We start from the raw sequence: 17,373 nt of genomic DNA, 5'->3' as shown, positions 1-17,373 counted from the left end.
CTACAGCAAATACCTGGAGGAGGCAGGTCAATGCAGTTACCTGGAAACAAGTTAAGAAAACAGGCTGGAGCTTGTTTTTATGTAATTCTCATGATTTTTTTTTTTTTTTTTTGGTTTCCTCTTCTGCAAGGGCAGTGCAAGGGACAGGCAGGGGGAGAAGGGAAGGAGTGGAGTGTGTTTTTACACTCACTGCTGGACAAGATGATGGCTGTGACACAGGACTTGCTGTGGAAGCTGCTGGTCCCCAAACCTCTACAGCTGGAGCAAAGCCCATGCAGGGCCACCAGCCTGTCTGCACCTTTGTCCACACTTAAATGAGCTCAGAGCTCACTCAAGACCACCTACCCTGGTTGGGCAGTGGGCAGCTGTCCTCCTTCCCTGAGGAGCAGGGTTGTTCAAGTGCTGATTTGGGACAAGGGGACAGAGCCCTTCCCTGGAGCTGCTGCCTTGCACAACTCTTGGGACGGGGAACAGCTCAGTCTGTGGTCTGAGCTCCCAGGGCTGCTCCAGGCACTGCAGCACCAGCAAGGGGCGATGTTTGGTGTCAGCAGCTCCGGACCAGGAGGACGGAGAGCACACGGAAGGGTGTGAAGGAAAGCCTCAGGCCCCGCTGCTCCAGGGGCAGGCGGCCCTGCGCAAGGGGACGCTCCAGGAGGTCGCAGCTGGGGGGCAAAGCACAAGGCTGAAGGGCTGATCTCCATCCCCAGGCACCCCCAGCCCTTCTGCATGCACTCACAGCATCGCCTCCTTCACTGGGAGGGAGGTCTGGAGCCAGGCGGTGACTGTGCTGCCATGGGCCTCGTAGAGCCGAACCACCACAGCCTCGGGTCTGTCCTCAGCCTTGGGGGAGGTCACACAGATGAGTTCAGACAGATGAGACAGGCACAGCCCCTCCAACACAGGCTGCTGTCCTCAGCTGAGCCTGACCACCACTCAGTGTGGGTAGAAGAGCAAACTCTGCTCAACAACAGCACCTTAGCCCCTCTGCCCTCCCCTCCTCCACCCCAGCACCTGCCTGCTTGACAGTCTCCAGCACGATGGCAGGTGAGCTGACAGAGAAGGCACTCCAGGCTGGGCACTGGGCACAGCTGGCCGGGACCACGTGGAGGGGGAAATTCAAGCTGTAGGCTTGCTGAATCACACCGGCCTCCTGGAAGGAGCCTGCAGCACAAGAACCTCTCTCTGGTCAGCCTCTGAACACACACGGCCAGAGGCACGCTCACCCCAAGGCTCACTGGAGCAGCTCCCACCCTGCACGTCCCCATGGGGCCCAGCTCTGTCACTCACCCTGGTGAGGCATCACAGCGTAGGTGAACTGGTGGTGCCCAATGTCTGCCGTGGCATCAGGGGACTTGGGTGCTCTCAGCCTAAGGCAACACGAGGTTAGTGACACCGGTGCCCTGGCAGCACCCACTGTCACCCACTGTGACAAGACAGCTGCTTCCCTTGCTACCTCGAGGCTGGGCCCTGAAGTGGAAGCAAACATGCAACAGCAAACAGACCCTGGGCAGTCCCAGAAGCTAAAAAGCTGGGGTGTCATCCTGTGAAAATTGCAGCTGACAGAGTCAAACTGAAATAGGCAGCTGCTTTTAGCTTTGCATGCACCTGTAACATTACCACTCCCGTTTCTTTCCTCTCTCTAAGCCTCCCTTCCTGGGGTATGTTTTGGTTAGCAACAGAAAAGCTACCTGCTACAAATATGACTCTGATCTCTCCTGAATTATCTTTGAGCACAGTTCACAGGAATTAGTTCTAACTGACTAAGATAATGTATGTCAGCCAAATTCTCAGAAAACAGCCACCCACCAGACTATTTCCTTGTTATAACTGAGGTCATTTAGGAGCAGGTGTTGCCTTGACTTCCAAGAGACACCTCAGAAGGCAGAGCAGCACAGCAGCCCCCTCACCCATCCCTCACTCACAGGGAGAGGCTGAGGACGTTCCTGTGGGCCGATGCTCCGTACTTGCAGTCGTTCAGCAGAGCCACCCCAAAGCCATGCTCAGAGAGATCCAGCCACTTGTGAGCCCACACCTGCAGCAGGCACCGAGGGCTGTGTTCAGCACACAGATGCACTGCCTGGAGCAGGAGCAGCCCAGCCCCAGGAGCACAGCAGCTCCCTCTCACCTCGAAGCGAGCCCAGTCCCAGGACGTGTTCCAGTGCGTTGGGCGCTGCAGGTGGCCAAACTGGATCTCGTAGGTGGCGTTTGTGCTCCTCACCTGCACAGGGAACTCCACCTTCAGGAACTTGTGAGCCTCCTTCCACTCCACCTAAGTGTGGCAGCAGAAGGATGTCACCATGGGGGACTGACAGGCAGAGGCTGCACTTCTCGTGTCCCGGTGTGCAGCAGCCAGTGCACATCAGCTACAACAAAAACACACCAGAGTCTCAACAGGGATGAACTGGTGGGTCCCACCTCCACCCTTGGCCCTTGGGACCCCCAGCCTTGGGAGGAGGACAGGCAGCAGGGGACTCCAGGGAAGAAAATAGGGAAGAATTATATCCCAGGGGGGATTATATCCCCAGGGGGGATATAATTCAGGCACAAGGTTCAGCTCCCCAGCTCCCAGCTGCACAGGATGCCAGTGTCACACAGCAGCCACGGGCCAAACCTGGGTCAGGAAGCGGAGGTAGGGGCACGTGGCATCCAGGATGATCTCCTGTGTTAAGGTGCTGCTTTTCCCCACCTGCAGGGAGAACCTCACACTTCCCCGCAGGCCCCCAGCCAGGGTGATTTCCAGAGGCTTCAGCAGTGTTGTCACTGGCTTCCTAGAGAAAGGAACGAAGGCAGAGATAGTCTCAGCCTGGTAGATCCAAATCCCAATGCAGCAGGCACTCACTTCTCCAGAGTGAATGCTCTCTTACAGCTAGGACTGACAGAGAGGCAGGAACCTCAGGGCAAAGCCAAAATCCAAGTGCTGCATGCACTGCTCCTCTACCTGGTTTCCAAGTGATAATCCATCACATCCCAGGCATCCCAGTAGAGGGGAACATCATCAAAGAGTGCAAACTGGTTGGCATAGCAGCCATCTGGGACTGACTCTCTGAAAGAGAGAGGAACAGGGGAACAGCAGCATCAGAAGGGCTGGCAGTGGAGAAAGGTGCACGGTGAGAAGTCCTGGGAGAGGTTTGAGGAGCTCAGGGCCAGGAACCGGGTGACACAGACCTCCCTGAGTCCAGCAGCTGAAGCGAGGTCAGGTGCCCCATTGTGTCCAGGCAGACAGCAATTACCCCGTTCTCCATGGTAACGGAGCCATCCTCCTTGGGAAAAGGCCAGAAACAGGTGTCACAGACCCACACCTGTGGGAGCTGAGTGCCTCCAATGCAAATTTAACATGTGGATTCCTTAGATTTCTCCTCCTTTTAACCCCAACCCTGATTTCTCCTCGAACAACCTCTGACGCGGGGCACACAGACCTGAGGAAATCTGCCTTGTGCTTACCTGTTTCCTCACTGCCACAGGCTGAGGAGGCACAAATGGCTCCTGCACTAGGGCATAGCCCATGCTGGGGACTGTCACCAGAGCTGGAAAGCAAAGAGGTTCTGTTCCAACACTCTCCCCAGACTGAACCCTAAGTGACACGACTGCTGCCCTGCTGCTCCCATGTCAGATCTACCGCCTCCTCCCACACCCTCCCCTTCATGCTTCAGAGGACTTTATCCCCTTTTAAGCTGTCCAAAGAACAAATTGAACAGTCAATAAAGTCCTCGCCAGGGGAGGGAAAGGCAGAGTATTTCCCTGTTAGCAACTCTGACACAAGAGCTACCGCCAGGTCAGACATACCCAAAGTCTCTGTCCCGTCCGGCCCGGGCCTGGAGATCACCTCGGAGCGTTCCCAGGACAAGGTGTTCAGCACGAGGGTGCTCTGGGTGCTGCACGCCTGGGGCTGCAGCAGAGCCCTGCACAAAGACTGCACAGCCTCCTCCTGCAGCTGAGCACCAGCCCTGCGGATCTCTGGGCAATAAAAGGGCCTGAGTTGGCTCCGAGAGAGCTTCTGGCACTCCCCGTGCAAATGTACACACACTTTATCGCCTTCCCAGCTACAATTGCTAATTATCATTAATTATTATTATCTATTAGTGATTCGAGTGTGTAATTATTCCGAACTGTGTTGTTACAAGATTACAATGAGCTGTGCCAGCTCAGCTGGAAAATTCTGGTTACCAAAGCTCCTGCAAGCACCCCTGGGCAGGCAGAAACAAACCTTGCTGGGAGTCTATCCTGGCATGCCAGCAGCAAGGAGAAAAGCCAATAAATTGGGATGGTTCTCAATCCCTTGGCTGCCCTGCTAATCTAACACCATTTCAGACACGCCTGCTGAGCTGGCCCTGGCAGTCCAGGGCTGGAACCTCCCCAGCCCCACCAGGCAGGAGCTGCTCCCACAGGTGAGCGCCCTCCTAGCCAAACTCCCTGCTCACCTGTGTAGTATTGCAGGGCATCCTCCACCACCAGCTGGATGCAGCTGCCTGGCAGGACATCGTGGAACTGGTTGAGCAGCAGTAACCTAAAACAGAGAGCAGAAACCAGGGAAGAAAGTGAAGGAGAGCACTGGATTTGTGCTGGCTTAGAACAAGCTCTTCTCTCAAATAAGAGCCCTGCTTGCAAGACAGACAAACTTAATAACTATTCCTTATTGCCCCATTACCCAACCCTTGAGAGAAAAGGATTTTTTTCCACAGCATCCTTTAAATCCCTTCATGTTAGGGCTTGTCAGCTGCCATCTCAGTAAACCACAACCACGGGCAGTAAGAGCTATTTGTTTGTACCCCTCAGGGCTACAAGATACCTTGTTGCACAAGCTCAAACAAGTCAAAACTGGGGGGGAGGAAGAAGCCTCGGTAGGAAATGAAGTTTCCAGACAGCAGAGCAGCGAGGGTTTGGAGTTATCTTCCAGCAGGAGAATGAAGCATGGCAGCAAATTCTTTCCAGGTAGATTCCTGATCAGTTTATGGCAGGGTGTTGCTGTGCACACACAGCGCTGCAGCACTGAACTCTGCCCCGGTGCCCCCAGTGGTCCTACCCTCCCTCACCTCCAGAGCTGCTGGAGCTGGCTGGCAGGATACTGGAATGCTGTGTCCTGAGCCACAGCCAGGCTGCTGAGCACTTCCACGTCATGCAGAATCCGCTCGCATTCCCGATTCCCCTTCTTTATCTGGTGCCAGTTAAGGACAGAAGGAAGATGCTCAGGAAATGGGTAGCTGGGAGTGGATCTCTCACACCAGCAGCAGAACCCCAGCTCCAGTGCAGGAGGGTTGGCTGCTTGCAGGTGTTGTGAGGTTTTTGCATGGCCCCCTTGCCTGGGACGGGACCCTGACCTGGGCCTGCGTGGTGTAGGTGCCATTGTGAAGCTCGAGGAAGAGCTCTCCCACCCAGGTGCACAGCTGGGATGACTCCTTCTCCAAGACAGAAAAGAGCTGGTCAGGGGTGGAGATCTGCACCCTGTGGGACAGACACACAGACAGTGATGGGCTGGGGAGAAGCCTGTGACATGGCTAATTGTGCATCCGAAAGGAATGGAAAGGTCTCAGGCCTCAAAATCTGCAACACACCCATACAAAGTATTCCCTTCACCCTTCTACCCCTCTCCTGTGAGCCCATCCCTCTCCTGTGGATGTTCCCCAGGCACAGCTGCTGTGCTGGCCATTCACCCCACAGCTCTCCTGAGGGGTCACAAGCAGTCCATGGCTGCCCTGTGGACCTGTTCCTAGAGCTCTTGATGATGGAGAGATTCCATCCCCTGCAAATCCTTCCCAGCCTTCCTGCCCATCTCCCTGCCCTTCTCCCTTTCTTTTGGCACTGCTGAAGGCCAGGCCTGGCTCAAAACAAATGCCCCTGGCAAGAGAGAGGGTGGGAGCTCTCCTCTCACCTGGGCAGCCCATCAGTGTCACTCATTCTCTTCATCCTGTCCAGCATCTGCTGCGTGGGGCCCCCTCCTCCATCCCCAAAGCCGAAGAGGAATGCGCTGTGGTTCACACGGCCTTTGTCCTTGTTGTTCTTCACTGTTTTCAGCACCTGGAGGGATTTTTGGGCAGCTGCAATCCCCTGGCACCCAGCCCCAGCTCCCACAGCTCCATACAAGAAAGCCAGGTCAGTCTTTAGGGTGCAAAGCCCAGTCTTGCTCCTCTTCCCCAGCCCAAAGTGCCTAAATCAGGCATGGGCACATCTTGGAGCCAGGCACCCCAGCAGCCTTTGTCCAACAATGCTGCTGGACATGCTGCTCCCTTCCCAGGCAGCCTCACAGCTGGCTTCAGGGGGCTGGCAGTGCCCTTCTCGTGCAGGTCTGGCAACCTCACTCACCTCTGCCACTCGTCCTTGCATCCCATAGGAATCACCAGGGGGGAAATGGGTCAGCACCTGGGAACCGTCAATGCCTTCCCAGAAAAAGGTGTGATGCTGGAGGGGAGAGAAAGGAAAATGTGGTGCTCAAGGGCATGTCAGAGCCTCTTCAGGGTTTAAACTGGGCCTTCACTTTCTCTCCAGGGAGGTGCAGGGTGCCCTGATGGATCAGTTCAAGGAGAGGACAAGAACAGGGAATGCCACCAGGGCAGGGGCTGGATTTGCTGGATCTGTTGGACCTGCACACAAGTCACAGCTTCCCATCTGGAAGCAGCAGGAGTACCTAGGCCAGGGGCCTGGCTGGGATCTCTAATCACATCCTTCCTCTCTCCTAAAGCCTGACAGGACATCACTGCCACCAAACCCTGGTGGCTTCTGGAAGCAGAGCCTGTGTTAGCTGAACTGAACAACTGTGGAACCAACAGGTCCAGCCCTGCAGAAGACTCCAGCACCCCCAGTCCATTCCCTGGGGAGAAGGCAGCACAGCTCACCGGGAAGGAGTTCACCAGGTTCCAGCTGAGCTTCTGCGTGAGGAAGCGCCGGATCCCAGAGCCACGCATCAGCTGGGGCAGCTGGGCTGAGTACCCAAACGTGTCTGGCAGCCAGAACTGGGGCACAGGAGCAGAGGGAGAGGGACACACACAGGTCAGCCCAACCTCACAAAGAGCAAGGGGTGCAAGGAGATGGTGGGCAAGGAAGGCATGATGGAAAAGAACAAGTACCTCCGAGCAGATCTGGCCAAACTGCTCCTGGAAGAACCTCTGGCCCTGGAGAAACTGCCGCACCATGGACTCCCCGCTGGGCAGGTTCCCATCCTGGGGAAGGCACGGGGAGTCCATGAGGAAAGCCAGGCACAGGGAAGGAGAGATCTTGTAAGACCCTCATCCCCACCCACCTGACCTGGCAGATCTTGGGGAGAACCTCAGCAGGGCTCAGCAGAGGGGAAAAGGAGGAACACACTAGGGAGTCCAAAGCTCCTTTCTCAGGGAACGATTTGGGAGCATTGTACTTTTGCCAGGCTGGACACTTCAGACAGCTGCTGTTCCTAGGCCTGGAGACCATCACCAACCAGACAGGCTCAGCAAAGGCTCAGCTCTCCCCTGCAGCGTCAGGCCTGGCCCCAGAGGATGGCACGAGGAGGGTGTGGCAAGCCGGGCTCACCATGCTACTCACCATTTCCACCCAGGTGCCTCCCACAGGAATGAACTGTCCCTTGGCCACCAAGTCCTGGATGCGTGCATAGAGCCCAGGGTAGCAGCTCCGCACCCACTCGAACTGCTGCGCCTGCCGGGGCACAGGGGTCAGCCCCAGCTCCCCCACACCCTGCCCCTGCTCCCTGCAACGCTCCTGGCTCCTTATGTGCTGGAATGCAAGCCTCTCTGAGCCCCTGAGAGAGACAGATGAATGCAGGGGCTGAATTAAAGCCTTTAGGGAAATTAAGATATATTAAGCCACAGAGATATGAAGCAGAAGTGTGGGTTTGGGTTTTAAGTAAGTGCAAGTGTAAGTTACAGTTTTAAGTAAGTAGAAATATATTTAAGTACCTTAAGAAACTGTGTTAGCTAGTAAAGGCCCTAAGGCCTAGTTTAAAGTTCAGTAACTTAGCTCAGACTAAAACACAGCAGAACTCTGATTGTGTCTCTAAAACAGAGAACTATATGTGTAAATAGATAGAAGTATTCATGTAAATAGACAGACTTACACATGTACATTTTAAGTAAGAAAACAGTATATTTGTGTAAATAGATAATATTATATACGTGGCTTTTTTAGGTAAAAACTGACACTACTTTCATACTACTTCTGCATATTAAAATTAAGTTTAGATTGGTTTAGAAAGAATGTTTTAGAATCGTGCTTTTAGCTGATTGGTTGTTTTGTGTTTAAAAATCCCCCTGTATTAAAAGGAACAAGAAGAAGAATACAAGAAGAAAGAAGGAAGAAGAACGAAGAAAGAAGGAAGAAGAACGAAGAAAGAAGACAGAAGAAAGAAGAAAGAAGGCTGTGGTCCCTGCTGCTGTTCCTGCACAAAGCCTGAGACTCCACACCAGAGAGCAGATGTTGCAGCTGCAGCTCTTGCCTGGGACTCTATGCCAGAAAGCTTTTAGCATGGATTTTAATACTTTAGCACAGACTTTTACCACCTTTAACTCTTTGCCTTCGAGACTGATGTATTCAAGCAATGAACAACTTTACAGCAACTAATAACTGCTCTTGCCTCCTTGAAGACCCCAGACCCAAACCAGCCTCGACAGTTACATCCCCCTATCTCATTTTGCTGGAAAAGCAACATGCCACAAGCAAAGGAGAGATGTCCAGAGGGAGATCCCTCACCTGGGAGCAGGCAAAGGTGAGCTCTGGATTGTGCTCCATCAGATGGACCACGGTGACCCAGCTCCGGGCGCACTTACGGATGGTCTCCTCATAGGGCCACAGCCAGGCTGCAGGGACAGGCAGCCATGGTTATTACCAGCTCCTCACAGAGCTGGAACCTCTCTGAAACCCCTCCTGGGATGGGAAATTGAGGGGTGAAGCCCAACAGGCGGAAGACAGCAGACTGTAATTCATCCCTCATCCCCAGTCCCATCACAAAGGGCACAGCTAGCCAGACCCACTCTCCCACACTGCCCCGGTGACAAACCAGCAATGTGGCAGCACAGAGGGCCCATTCCCTCCTCTCAAGGCATGGTACCCTGTGCTCGGAGCCCAAGGGCAGCCTGTTCTCCCCTTGGGCAGCACACCCTGGCCTCCAGGTGAGAGGAGAGGGAGCGCTGTGCTGCTCTCACCAGAGTCAATGTGGCAGTGTCCCACGGCATGGACGGTGTGCTGGCTCTGGCCGTTCCTCTGGCTGAAGATGGCTGCAGCCAGGTCACGTGCAGCACGGAAGGTGGAGGGGTCTGTAACATCACACACGTTGACCATCTGGTTGGCAGTGTACAGTGCCTGGAAACTCCTCTGGTTTTCCTCCCCGAGGAGCTGGGGTTGAGAGGGATAAAAGTATGACTCTGGCCACTGTATCAGCTCAGATGTCACCTGCCTCCAGGAGAACCTGCTACCTCCTTTCAACATCTATCTCAGGCAGTCATAACAGGTAAACACCACGTCTCTGCTTCACAAACACAGCCTTTTGCCTTTCCTCACATGCCTTCCAAATTCAGGTTCCACATACGCCCATTCCAGGGGACCGTGGTTAACATATCCTGCTTTGGAGCAGAAAATGGATGAAAAAACACCTGTGGCTTCTCTCAATTCAGCTTTCTCCTGCTCTAGGATATCCTGAGTTGGAAGGGACCCACAAGGATCATCAAGCCCAGACAGTGTCAATTGTGCTAAAGCAGAAGCAGCAAACATTTTCTCCTCCAAGGTCTCAGGTCACAGAACAGCAGGAGGAGAAGATGCAGTGAAGCTGAGGAAAAGGTGAAAGAAGGGAAGAGGAGCTCCCAGACCTGAGCCATGTCCAGCAGTATTTCCAGATCCACCAGCAGTTCATAGACATCTCTGTTGAAGACAACCAGCTCAGCCTTGCTCAGGGTAACCCTCCTGTCTGGGTCCGGAGGGGCAATCATGCTGCCCTGGCCAGCTCCAAAGAGCCCATTGCAGGCCAGCTCCACGTACAGGGTCAGGCTGTGGGGACAAGAGGAAACCATCAGGGAGCAGTCACCACCACCAGGACACAGACAAGGACATGTGTGTGTCCTCGGCCTCTTGGCTTCCAACAACACCAAGGTCCCCCAGCAGTGGGGGGCTCTGGCTTGCCTGGCCACCCACCTGTGGGGCTCCGACTCTTTCAGGCTTCTTGTCAGGATGTAGCTGGTCTTCTCACCTTCCTTGGTCAACCCCTGCACAGGAAGATGGCACATTCAGCACATGTCAGCAGAGGTCCATGACAGCAGGCTGGATGGGCAGAATAAGATACCCCAAACTCCAGCTGGACAGAGGGGCTGGTCCCACACGCTGTGGGATAATTGTTGGCACAAGAACAGGAACAGAGCCCTGCACAAACCACCAGAGAATATGGCAGGGGTTCCAAAGGTCACCCCTGTGTACACAGCAGGGCACCTGGCACAGCCCTGACCCGTGTCTCCATACCTGCACAGGCTGGGCATCTCGCCACACCATGCCCTCCCCATCGCTCTCCCAGACGAAGTGCACTTCCCGCCCTGCCCATGCCGGGGGGATGCTCAGCTCCACCTTAAACCAGCATGTCTCCCACCTGGAAGAGAGCAGGCAGCAACCTCAGTCCACTGTGTGACCTTGTCCCGAGGGAAAGCACGCTCCCTCAGAGCCCTCCATGGAAAAACCAAAGTGGGGACAGCCCATGAGAGTGACGAGATTCACAGACCTGATTTAACCTGTGCCCTTCTGGAACCCCAGATAAACCAGCAGTGGCATCTTGTCTGACCACTGCTGGGATAAGAATCTCTTCCCAAACATGACAAGCAAACACATCCCCACCAGAAGCATCAGAGACACCACCACGATCGCAAGGAGCTCTCAGCAGAAACGAGCAAGAAACTTGTACCTTCCTTCATGAAATCTCCCTTAGGGCTTCTGAGCAGACACCTCCAAGCACTCAGCAGGGAAGATCAACTCATGTCTTCACCAGGGACAGCTTGTGAGGACTCACCCACACAAATACCTCTGAGACCTGAGCTCCGATCCCACCGGGGGCACAGCCCCACCGAAACCTGCCACTCACGTGGGCCCGAAAGACTCTCCCACTTGAGCCGGCCCGAATTCCTGCGCGACAGCCTCCTCGTACGGGATGCGCCGCGGGGTCTGGAAGCAGGCGAGCGATGCCGGTGGACAGCGATCCCCAAAAAGCCTGTGGGACACAGGAACAAGATCAGTCCCGCACGGACTAGCCCGAGGTGGTACACAGAGCTTTCACAGCACGGCTGAATCGCCCTGCCACCACCCATCACCCTCAAGAATATTAATCGCTGAATAATAAAGGGCCCGGGTGGCCAGGGGAGGGCTGGGGGGCTGAGGGGCTGTGCCGTGGAGTCCCGGGGCAGCGCTCCATGCCCACTAAGGAGAGTGTGTGTGTGAGATTTGTCCCCTCAGCGTGAGCTCCCCCAGCCCCCGCACCCACGGCCGGCAGCGCCCCGGGGCAGCGCCCCCACCCCGAGGGGACACACCGGAGCGCCCCGGGGGTGTCCCGGAGGGTCCCCCCGCCGCCCACCTGCCCCGCAGGTTGCAGTCGGTGAAGTAGGTGTCGGAGAAGAACTTCTCCACTCGCTCCAGGGCCGTCCGCCGGTTCTTGATCGCGGCCATGGCAGCGGCCGAGCCCCCGCCCCGCCCGACGCGGCGCAAGCGCGGCCGATCCCCGGAGCCCGCCCGGAGCCCGCCCGGAGCCCGCCCGGAGCCCGCCCGGAGCCCGCCCGGAGCCCGCCCGGAGCCCGCCCGGAGCCCGCCCGGAGCCCGCCCGGAGCCCGCCCGGAGCCCGCCCGGAGCCCGCCCGGAGCCCGCCCCTCTGCGGATCGCCCTCCTCGCTCCAGCTCTCCTGCTTCCAGGCTCTGCGGCGCATCCCGTACGAGGAGGCTGTCGCGCAGGAATTCGGGCCGGCTCAAGTGGGAGAGTCTTTCGGGCCCACGTGAGTGGCAGGTTTCGGTGGGGCTGTGCCCCCGGTGGGGTCGGAGCTCAGGTCTCAGAGGTATTTGTGTGGGTGAGTCCTCACAAGCTCTCCCTGGTGAAGACATGAGTTGATCTTCCCTGCTGAGTGCTTGGAGGTGGCTGCTCAGAAGCCCTAAAGGAGATTTCATGAAGGAAGGTACAAGTTTCTTGCTCGTTTCTGCTGAGAGCTCCTTGCGATCATGGTGGTGTCTCTGATGCTTTTGGTGGGGATGTGTTTGCTTGTCATGTTTGGGAGGAGATTCTTACCCCACCCTGAGCGCTCCGTGGGTGAGAAGACAGAACCTGCCTCATCACGGTCCCTCAGCCTAAGCAATCATACACCCTCCTCTCCATGTCCTGGTTTGCCTCCAAATCGCCCCAAAATGTCATTATCATCAGGAGGGAAGGAAGGATCTGTACACGATGCTCAGCCCTGATGTTTTACTCGCTACAGTCAAGTTTACAACATTGGTATAGAAATCGCATGGGTTGTGGGCTGAGGATCATGTTACAGAATACAAAAAGCAAGATCAAATAAAATTAGAAAAAAAGCAAACCTCTGCTACTGTACAGGCTGGGAGCAGAGCTGGGATGTCAGATGGAGCACCAGAGGCAGAGGTCTCCCCACGGTGTGTCCCAGGGTCCTGCACCAGCCCCACTTCGTTCAATGATGTGCAGGCACAGGGCCCTCCTGGCACAGGACCCCCACCAAGCAGCAGCAGGTGGTACTTCCAGGCTGGCCAAAAGTCTAAATCACCAAAGATTTTCCCTTCCACATCACCTTGAGCATACACCAGAATTTAAAAAAGGGGGGAAATAACAGGGGAGTGTGCATGACACCTTTGGAATGGAAGAGGACACATGAGAGCCCCTTCCTGCCTGGTTACCTCAAAGGAGGAGAAAGGTGACAGGTGATTTATTGCCAGCAGAGTGTGAAAATCCCCTGCTCGGCTCTTCCTTCTCTCCCTCTTCTCCACAGGAGGCTCCCATTCCAGCCCTGCCTGCTGTGCCAATGACTCTGGCCCCTCGGGGCTGTGACTTCCACACCGGCTCCAGGTCCCCCTCCAGCCCTGCTCCCCTGCCTCGCTCCGAAGCAGGGAAGGAGCTGTGGTGGCAGGAGGAGAGAACCTGGAACTAGATGATATTTAAGGTCCCTTCCAACCCAGGCTGTTCTGTGAGTCTGTGAACCTGCTGTCTCAAAACAGTGAGTCCAGGGATGATGGAAGGCACTCCATGTGTGCAGCACTGGCAGCATGGATTTCTACTAGGAAAGCCACCTCCTTTTGAGAAGACACCGTGCAGTGGTGGCTGTCGTGGCTTACAAAGTCTGTGCTGACTTCTTTATTTTTAAATTCAGAATCTTCCCCCGCATTTTAAATATCTGCCAGCGTTAAATTTCTCTGCTTAAAAAAATATATATCCCATATGTAGATTTCTGGAGTGAAAGCACTGAGACCCACCCCCCTGCAGCCCCTCCTCCTTCTCTTGCCCACACACACACACAGAGCAGCTCTGTCGAATACTGGCTTGGTATTTCCCATGATGTTTTCTCCAAGACAGAAAAGGAAAAATACATCAGCACAATCAGCCCCAGCTGAGTTGCTCAGCAACACTTCCCAAAAGCAAAGATCCTTGGAGCTGGAAGACAAGGTGGATAAAAATTACCCACCAGGAAAAAAGCCAAACATTTAAAAATATTAAAATTATATACTCTATATTTATATTTTTCAGGCTGCTAATACCTCAGTTTTTTAACCCCCAAACACACACGCTGGCTCTGCTGTTTCCTCTTGCCAGCCTTAGAAAAGGGGTTGGATTACCTCCCTCTTCCCCCCTCCCCTCTCCCACTCCAAAACCTGCATGCTGCAACAGTGCCTCAGACCAGGAACACGGCTGTGGGTGAGCGAGTGTCTTCCTCCAGTTAAGAACAAAGACATTATTTTTTTTATTTACAAAAAAGGAGAAAAAAGTTTCCACACAAAAGCACTACAATGATAACTCCCTTTGGTAAAAAGTGTAATAAATGTCTCCATCGGTCTGTCTGTCGGTACTAATTCTCAAGCCACCTGGTACTATGGTACACAAGAAGCTAGTACAGTTATGCTAGCACATCAAGCATAATTCCTTTAATTAAAAAAAAATAAAACCAAAACAAAAAGGGGAAAAAAAACCAAAAAAATTGACAATTTGTACATTTATTTACAAAAAAGGAGGGGAACATGTTAAAATCGTGTTGTTCTCTGCTGTGTGTGTGTACGTACAAGTGTGTGAAAAGCTGGTGCATGGCACTAGGAGAGACTAGTAAACAAGCAGGTACAAAAAAAACCAAACAAACAAACAAAAAGAAAAAACAAAACCAAAAACCCAAAATAAAAATAAAACAGTTCCACTGGCACTAGAAAGGACAGACCGATCTGCACAGGGTGAGTCCAGCCTGGGAGGGAGGGGAGGGAGCGAGAGGAACCCGGGCTGGGCTGCGCTGCCCCGGCCCCACGCCGGAGCCCGCTGGGAGAGGAGTCCGGTGGTGACAGGCACCTGGGCATTTCGGGGACACATCCCAGCAGTCCAGGCACCTGGGCATTTCAGGGACACATCCCAGCAGTCCAGGCACCTGGGCATTTCGGGGACACATCCCAGCAGTCCAGGCACCTGGGCATTTCGGGGACACATCCCAGCAGTCCAGGCACCTGGGCATTTCGGGGACACATCCCAGCAGTCCAGGCAGCTGGGCATTTCAGGGACACACCCCAGCAGTCCAGGCACCTGGGCATTTCAGGGACACATCCCAGCAGTCCAGGCACCCTGGGCATTTTGGGGACACATCCCAGCGGGCCGGTGGTGGAGAGCATCCTGTTCCCCTCCCTCGCCGCTCCGGGGAGTCAAAGCCTCAACGCTGCTGGTGTGTACGAGCTCGTGGTGTTTCTCTGGGATGGCTCAGTTCAGAGAAGGGTCCTTCCTGCCCAGAAAGGGCCGGCAGCCCACGGCCCCGGGCAGAGATCCACATCCCCACGGGGAATCCCGCCAGGACGGGCTGCACCAGCCACGCACTAGTCAAGTGGCCATGTGACGGAGATACACAGTGAGGGGAGAAAGGCATCTCCCTCCTTCCCTGGCTGTGCGCGCACACACACATCCCCCGGGCTCTTCCTTGCCCCGGGGCACTCCTAGGGTGTCTTGAATATCGTGCCGTATTTGACGCGGTACTTGTTGATGCTGACAAAGTGCAGGGTCTCTGTGTCACAGGTGGTGGTGCAGGGCACCAAGCCTTCCAAGCCTTCACCCATGAGCCACTTGTTTGTCTCAGCTGCCATTTCGCGGGGCACGTGCTCCTTGGTCCATTTGTCCACCCAGGCCTGGAAGCGCTGGTGCAGCCGCTTGCTCACCCTTTCGTGGGACTGCAGAGACAGGGAGAGGGGTTAGGAAAAGGCAGCTCTGGCCCCCAAACTGCAGCATGACACCAAGCTGGGCTACTGGGTGACACAAGCAAGGGGATCAAACACACAGAGAATTTGTAATGCGGGCACCGGACTAATGACAGAGGGAAAGCTCTCAAGAATGTCCCCCTGGGGGTCTCCTCTCCAAGCTAAAACGTGGCAAAATGAGCTCAGAAATATAAAAAGTTTATGCTCTATGTTTAATACAGCAGTTCATGGACTGGAGACACAGAACATATCCAGTGGGAGCCTGAAAGTTGCATGCCCAGCTCAGAGCGAGTCCCTTCTGCATTACCCTTCTCTGCTAGCACCCAGGACCAGGCAAGTCCTGCTCTTCCCAGCCCTTGGAGTCTGTCCCCAGCCCCTAGAGAGAGGCACAGTCCCAGGAAAGAGCAAGTTCAATGTGCATTACACATACTGGGGACACAATTGCTACAGAAAATTAAGACCCAGGTCAGGTCTTACAGGCTCAAGAAGCTCTGACTTAACAGAATCATCAGGAGAGGAAGAACTGTGCACTTTTTTGGGTAACAGCATCTGCCTAAGGAATGTAAAATGCAGGACAGATGGTATAAAGCCACGGATACGCTCATAACTGAAAATAGCCAATATAATTAAACCTCCAGATTAAAACTTTCAGATTTTATTACTTGTTTGTTCTCCTCCCAGAGACTAACTGCTTTGGGGTGTTAACTGCTAAATCCAATAGATTTGTTTCCAAAATCCAATGTAGATTCTACAGCTCCCTCATTGTATTCCAGTAACCAAGGGCTAAGCTGCACACTACATATTTAACACTTTAAGAACTTATGCTCAGATTCTCTGTGAAGAGCACTGGCACACAGTATCCTGCTTTTAAGCTTACATTTCCTTGAGGCTAGTGCCAGTTAAATGAGATAGACAGAAGTCAATCAAAATCCTCAGTATCAGCATTTCAAAGTCACTACACTGCAATAAAATGCTTTCATCTGATGTGGATGCAAAGTTTAAGAGAATTGCTTTACAACTAATGAACTAAAGCCACTACCTGTATCTCATCAGCAAGAAACATGGTAAATAGTTGTTTTATAAACCTAAATACACGATAGAAGTGGATGGAAATATTCCCATAAGATGAGAAAAGGAGAGTGTCAAAGCATCCAGATGACCAGTTTCCTCTGGTGCAATCCTCCTAAATTTCACCCATCTGGAGTCACAAGCTCTTTTCATCTTGGATAAACCCAAACCTCTACAGCTTCCCAAACAGCTGGAAGGGCAATGCCTCCTTCCTTCCCCTGGCTCCCAGGAAACAGCAGCAGCCCAGCCCATTCTCTGGCTGGCTCCTTCCTACCTGCTGAGCTCGCAGCAGCGCGGTCCTCCTGTACATGTAATCCTCTGATTTGATCACGTACACCATCTTATAGGAGTTCAGCTTGAATTTACACTCCACCTTGTCCAGACTCTCTATGTTCTCCATGGACTTCTTACTGTTTCCCTCCTTCCCTTCCTTCTCCTGCTGCTCCCGACCACGCTGACACTTGCGGATCCGCCTCAGATTCCTGCAAACCAGAAAACCCCTCTTGGGATTAGCACCCACCCCTGGGTGTAAGCTCAGCTTAGGCGGTGGAGCTCAAGGCCAGGCTGGACAGGGTCTACAGGAGGTGTCTCTGCACATGGCAGGGGGGGGAATGAGATGAGCTCCAAGGGCCTTCCCCAGCACAGCCTGGCCACTCACCTGGGCAGGAAGACGGGTTTCTGGGCCAGGTGCTCGCGGAGCTCGGGGGAGGTAGAGTCAGAGTTGACGTACCGCTCCACGTAGTCGGACCAGCGCTGGAAGCAAGCACAGAGCACACATCAGCCACTGCCCTCCCACCAAACAACTGCAGGGCTTGAGGAGGCTAAGCTGGAAGCCAGGCAGAAGAAGAACACAACACGCCTTCTGAAGGCTCTGTGCATCTTATGCCCAAATAGGCAGGTACAATGGTTCTTTATGTGGTTTTGAGTATTT

The 17,373-nt window shown here is 54.2% G+C and overlaps 2 protein-coding genes across 3 annotated transcripts in view; both read right to left on the bottom strand.

Moving 5' to 3' along the window:
* Positions 1–71: 71 nt before the first annotated feature.
* MAN2C1 (mannosidase alpha class 2C member 1) lies at positions 72–11,653 on the bottom strand. Its single transcript, XM_059858024.1, has 26 exons — positions 11,522–11,653; positions 11,036–11,161; positions 10,426–10,549; positions 10,105–10,175; positions 9,783–9,960; positions 9,123–9,312; positions 8,671–8,777; positions 7,510–7,620; positions 7,059–7,151; positions 6,828–6,944; positions 6,298–6,393; positions 5,867–6,012; positions 5,316–5,439; positions 5,031–5,152; positions 4,419–4,504; positions 3,784–3,954; positions 3,442–3,524; positions 3,166–3,260; positions 2,939–3,043; positions 2,612–2,768; positions 2,126–2,269; positions 1,923–2,032; positions 1,288–1,367; positions 1,016–1,161; positions 737–840; positions 72–662 (listed from the first exon to the last, which is right to left on the bottom strand). The coding sequence occupies exons 1-26, from the start codon at positions 11,611–11,613 to the stop codon at positions 545–547; spliced, it is 3,096 nt and encodes a 1,031-aa protein (XP_059714007.1). The 5' UTR covers positions 11,614–11,653; the 3' UTR covers positions 72–544.
* A 2,220-nt stretch (positions 11,654–13,873) lies between these two features.
* The window catches only part of SIN3A (SIN3 transcription regulator family member A), a 33,892-nt gene continuing 30,392 nt past the window's right edge, over positions 13,874–17,373 (bottom strand). For both annotated transcript variants that reach the window (XM_059857918.1, XM_059857919.1), the window contains exons 19-21: positions 17,101–17,195; positions 16,717–16,924; positions 13,874–15,347 (exon numbers count right to left, since the gene is read on the bottom strand). In XM_059857918.1, coding sequence (XP_059713901.1) covers positions 15,117–15,347; positions 16,717–16,924; positions 17,101–17,195 — 534 coding nt within the window. In that variant the 3' untranslated portion in view covers positions 13,874–15,116. The remainder of the gene's footprint in view (positions 15,348–16,716; positions 16,925–17,100; positions 17,196–17,373) is intronic.

This window comes from Haemorhous mexicanus, chromosome 13, assembly GCF_027477595.1.
Source record: "Haemorhous mexicanus isolate bHaeMex1 chromosome 13, bHaeMex1.pri, whole genome shotgun sequence".
NCBI lineage: Eukaryota > Metazoa > Chordata > Aves > Passeriformes > Fringillidae > Haemorhous > Haemorhous mexicanus.
This window is presented reverse-complemented; position numbering and strand designations above follow the sequence as displayed.

Excerpts from the sequence above, each read along its gene's own strand:
- MAN2C1 (XM_059858024.1), bottom strand. The coding sequence starts at position 11,613 with ATGGCCGCGATCAAGAACCGGCGGACGGCCCTGGAGCGAGTGGAGAAG. Across the intron at positions 2,769-2,938 it reads GATTATCACTTGGAAACCAG|GAAGCCAGTGACAACACTGC; the intron begins GTAGAGGAGCAG and ends TCCTTTCTCTAG. Across the intron at positions 1,368-1,922 it reads AACGTCCTCAGCCTCTCCCT|GCTGAGAGCACCCAAGTCCC; the intron begins GTGAGTGAGGGA and ends GTGTTGCCTTAG.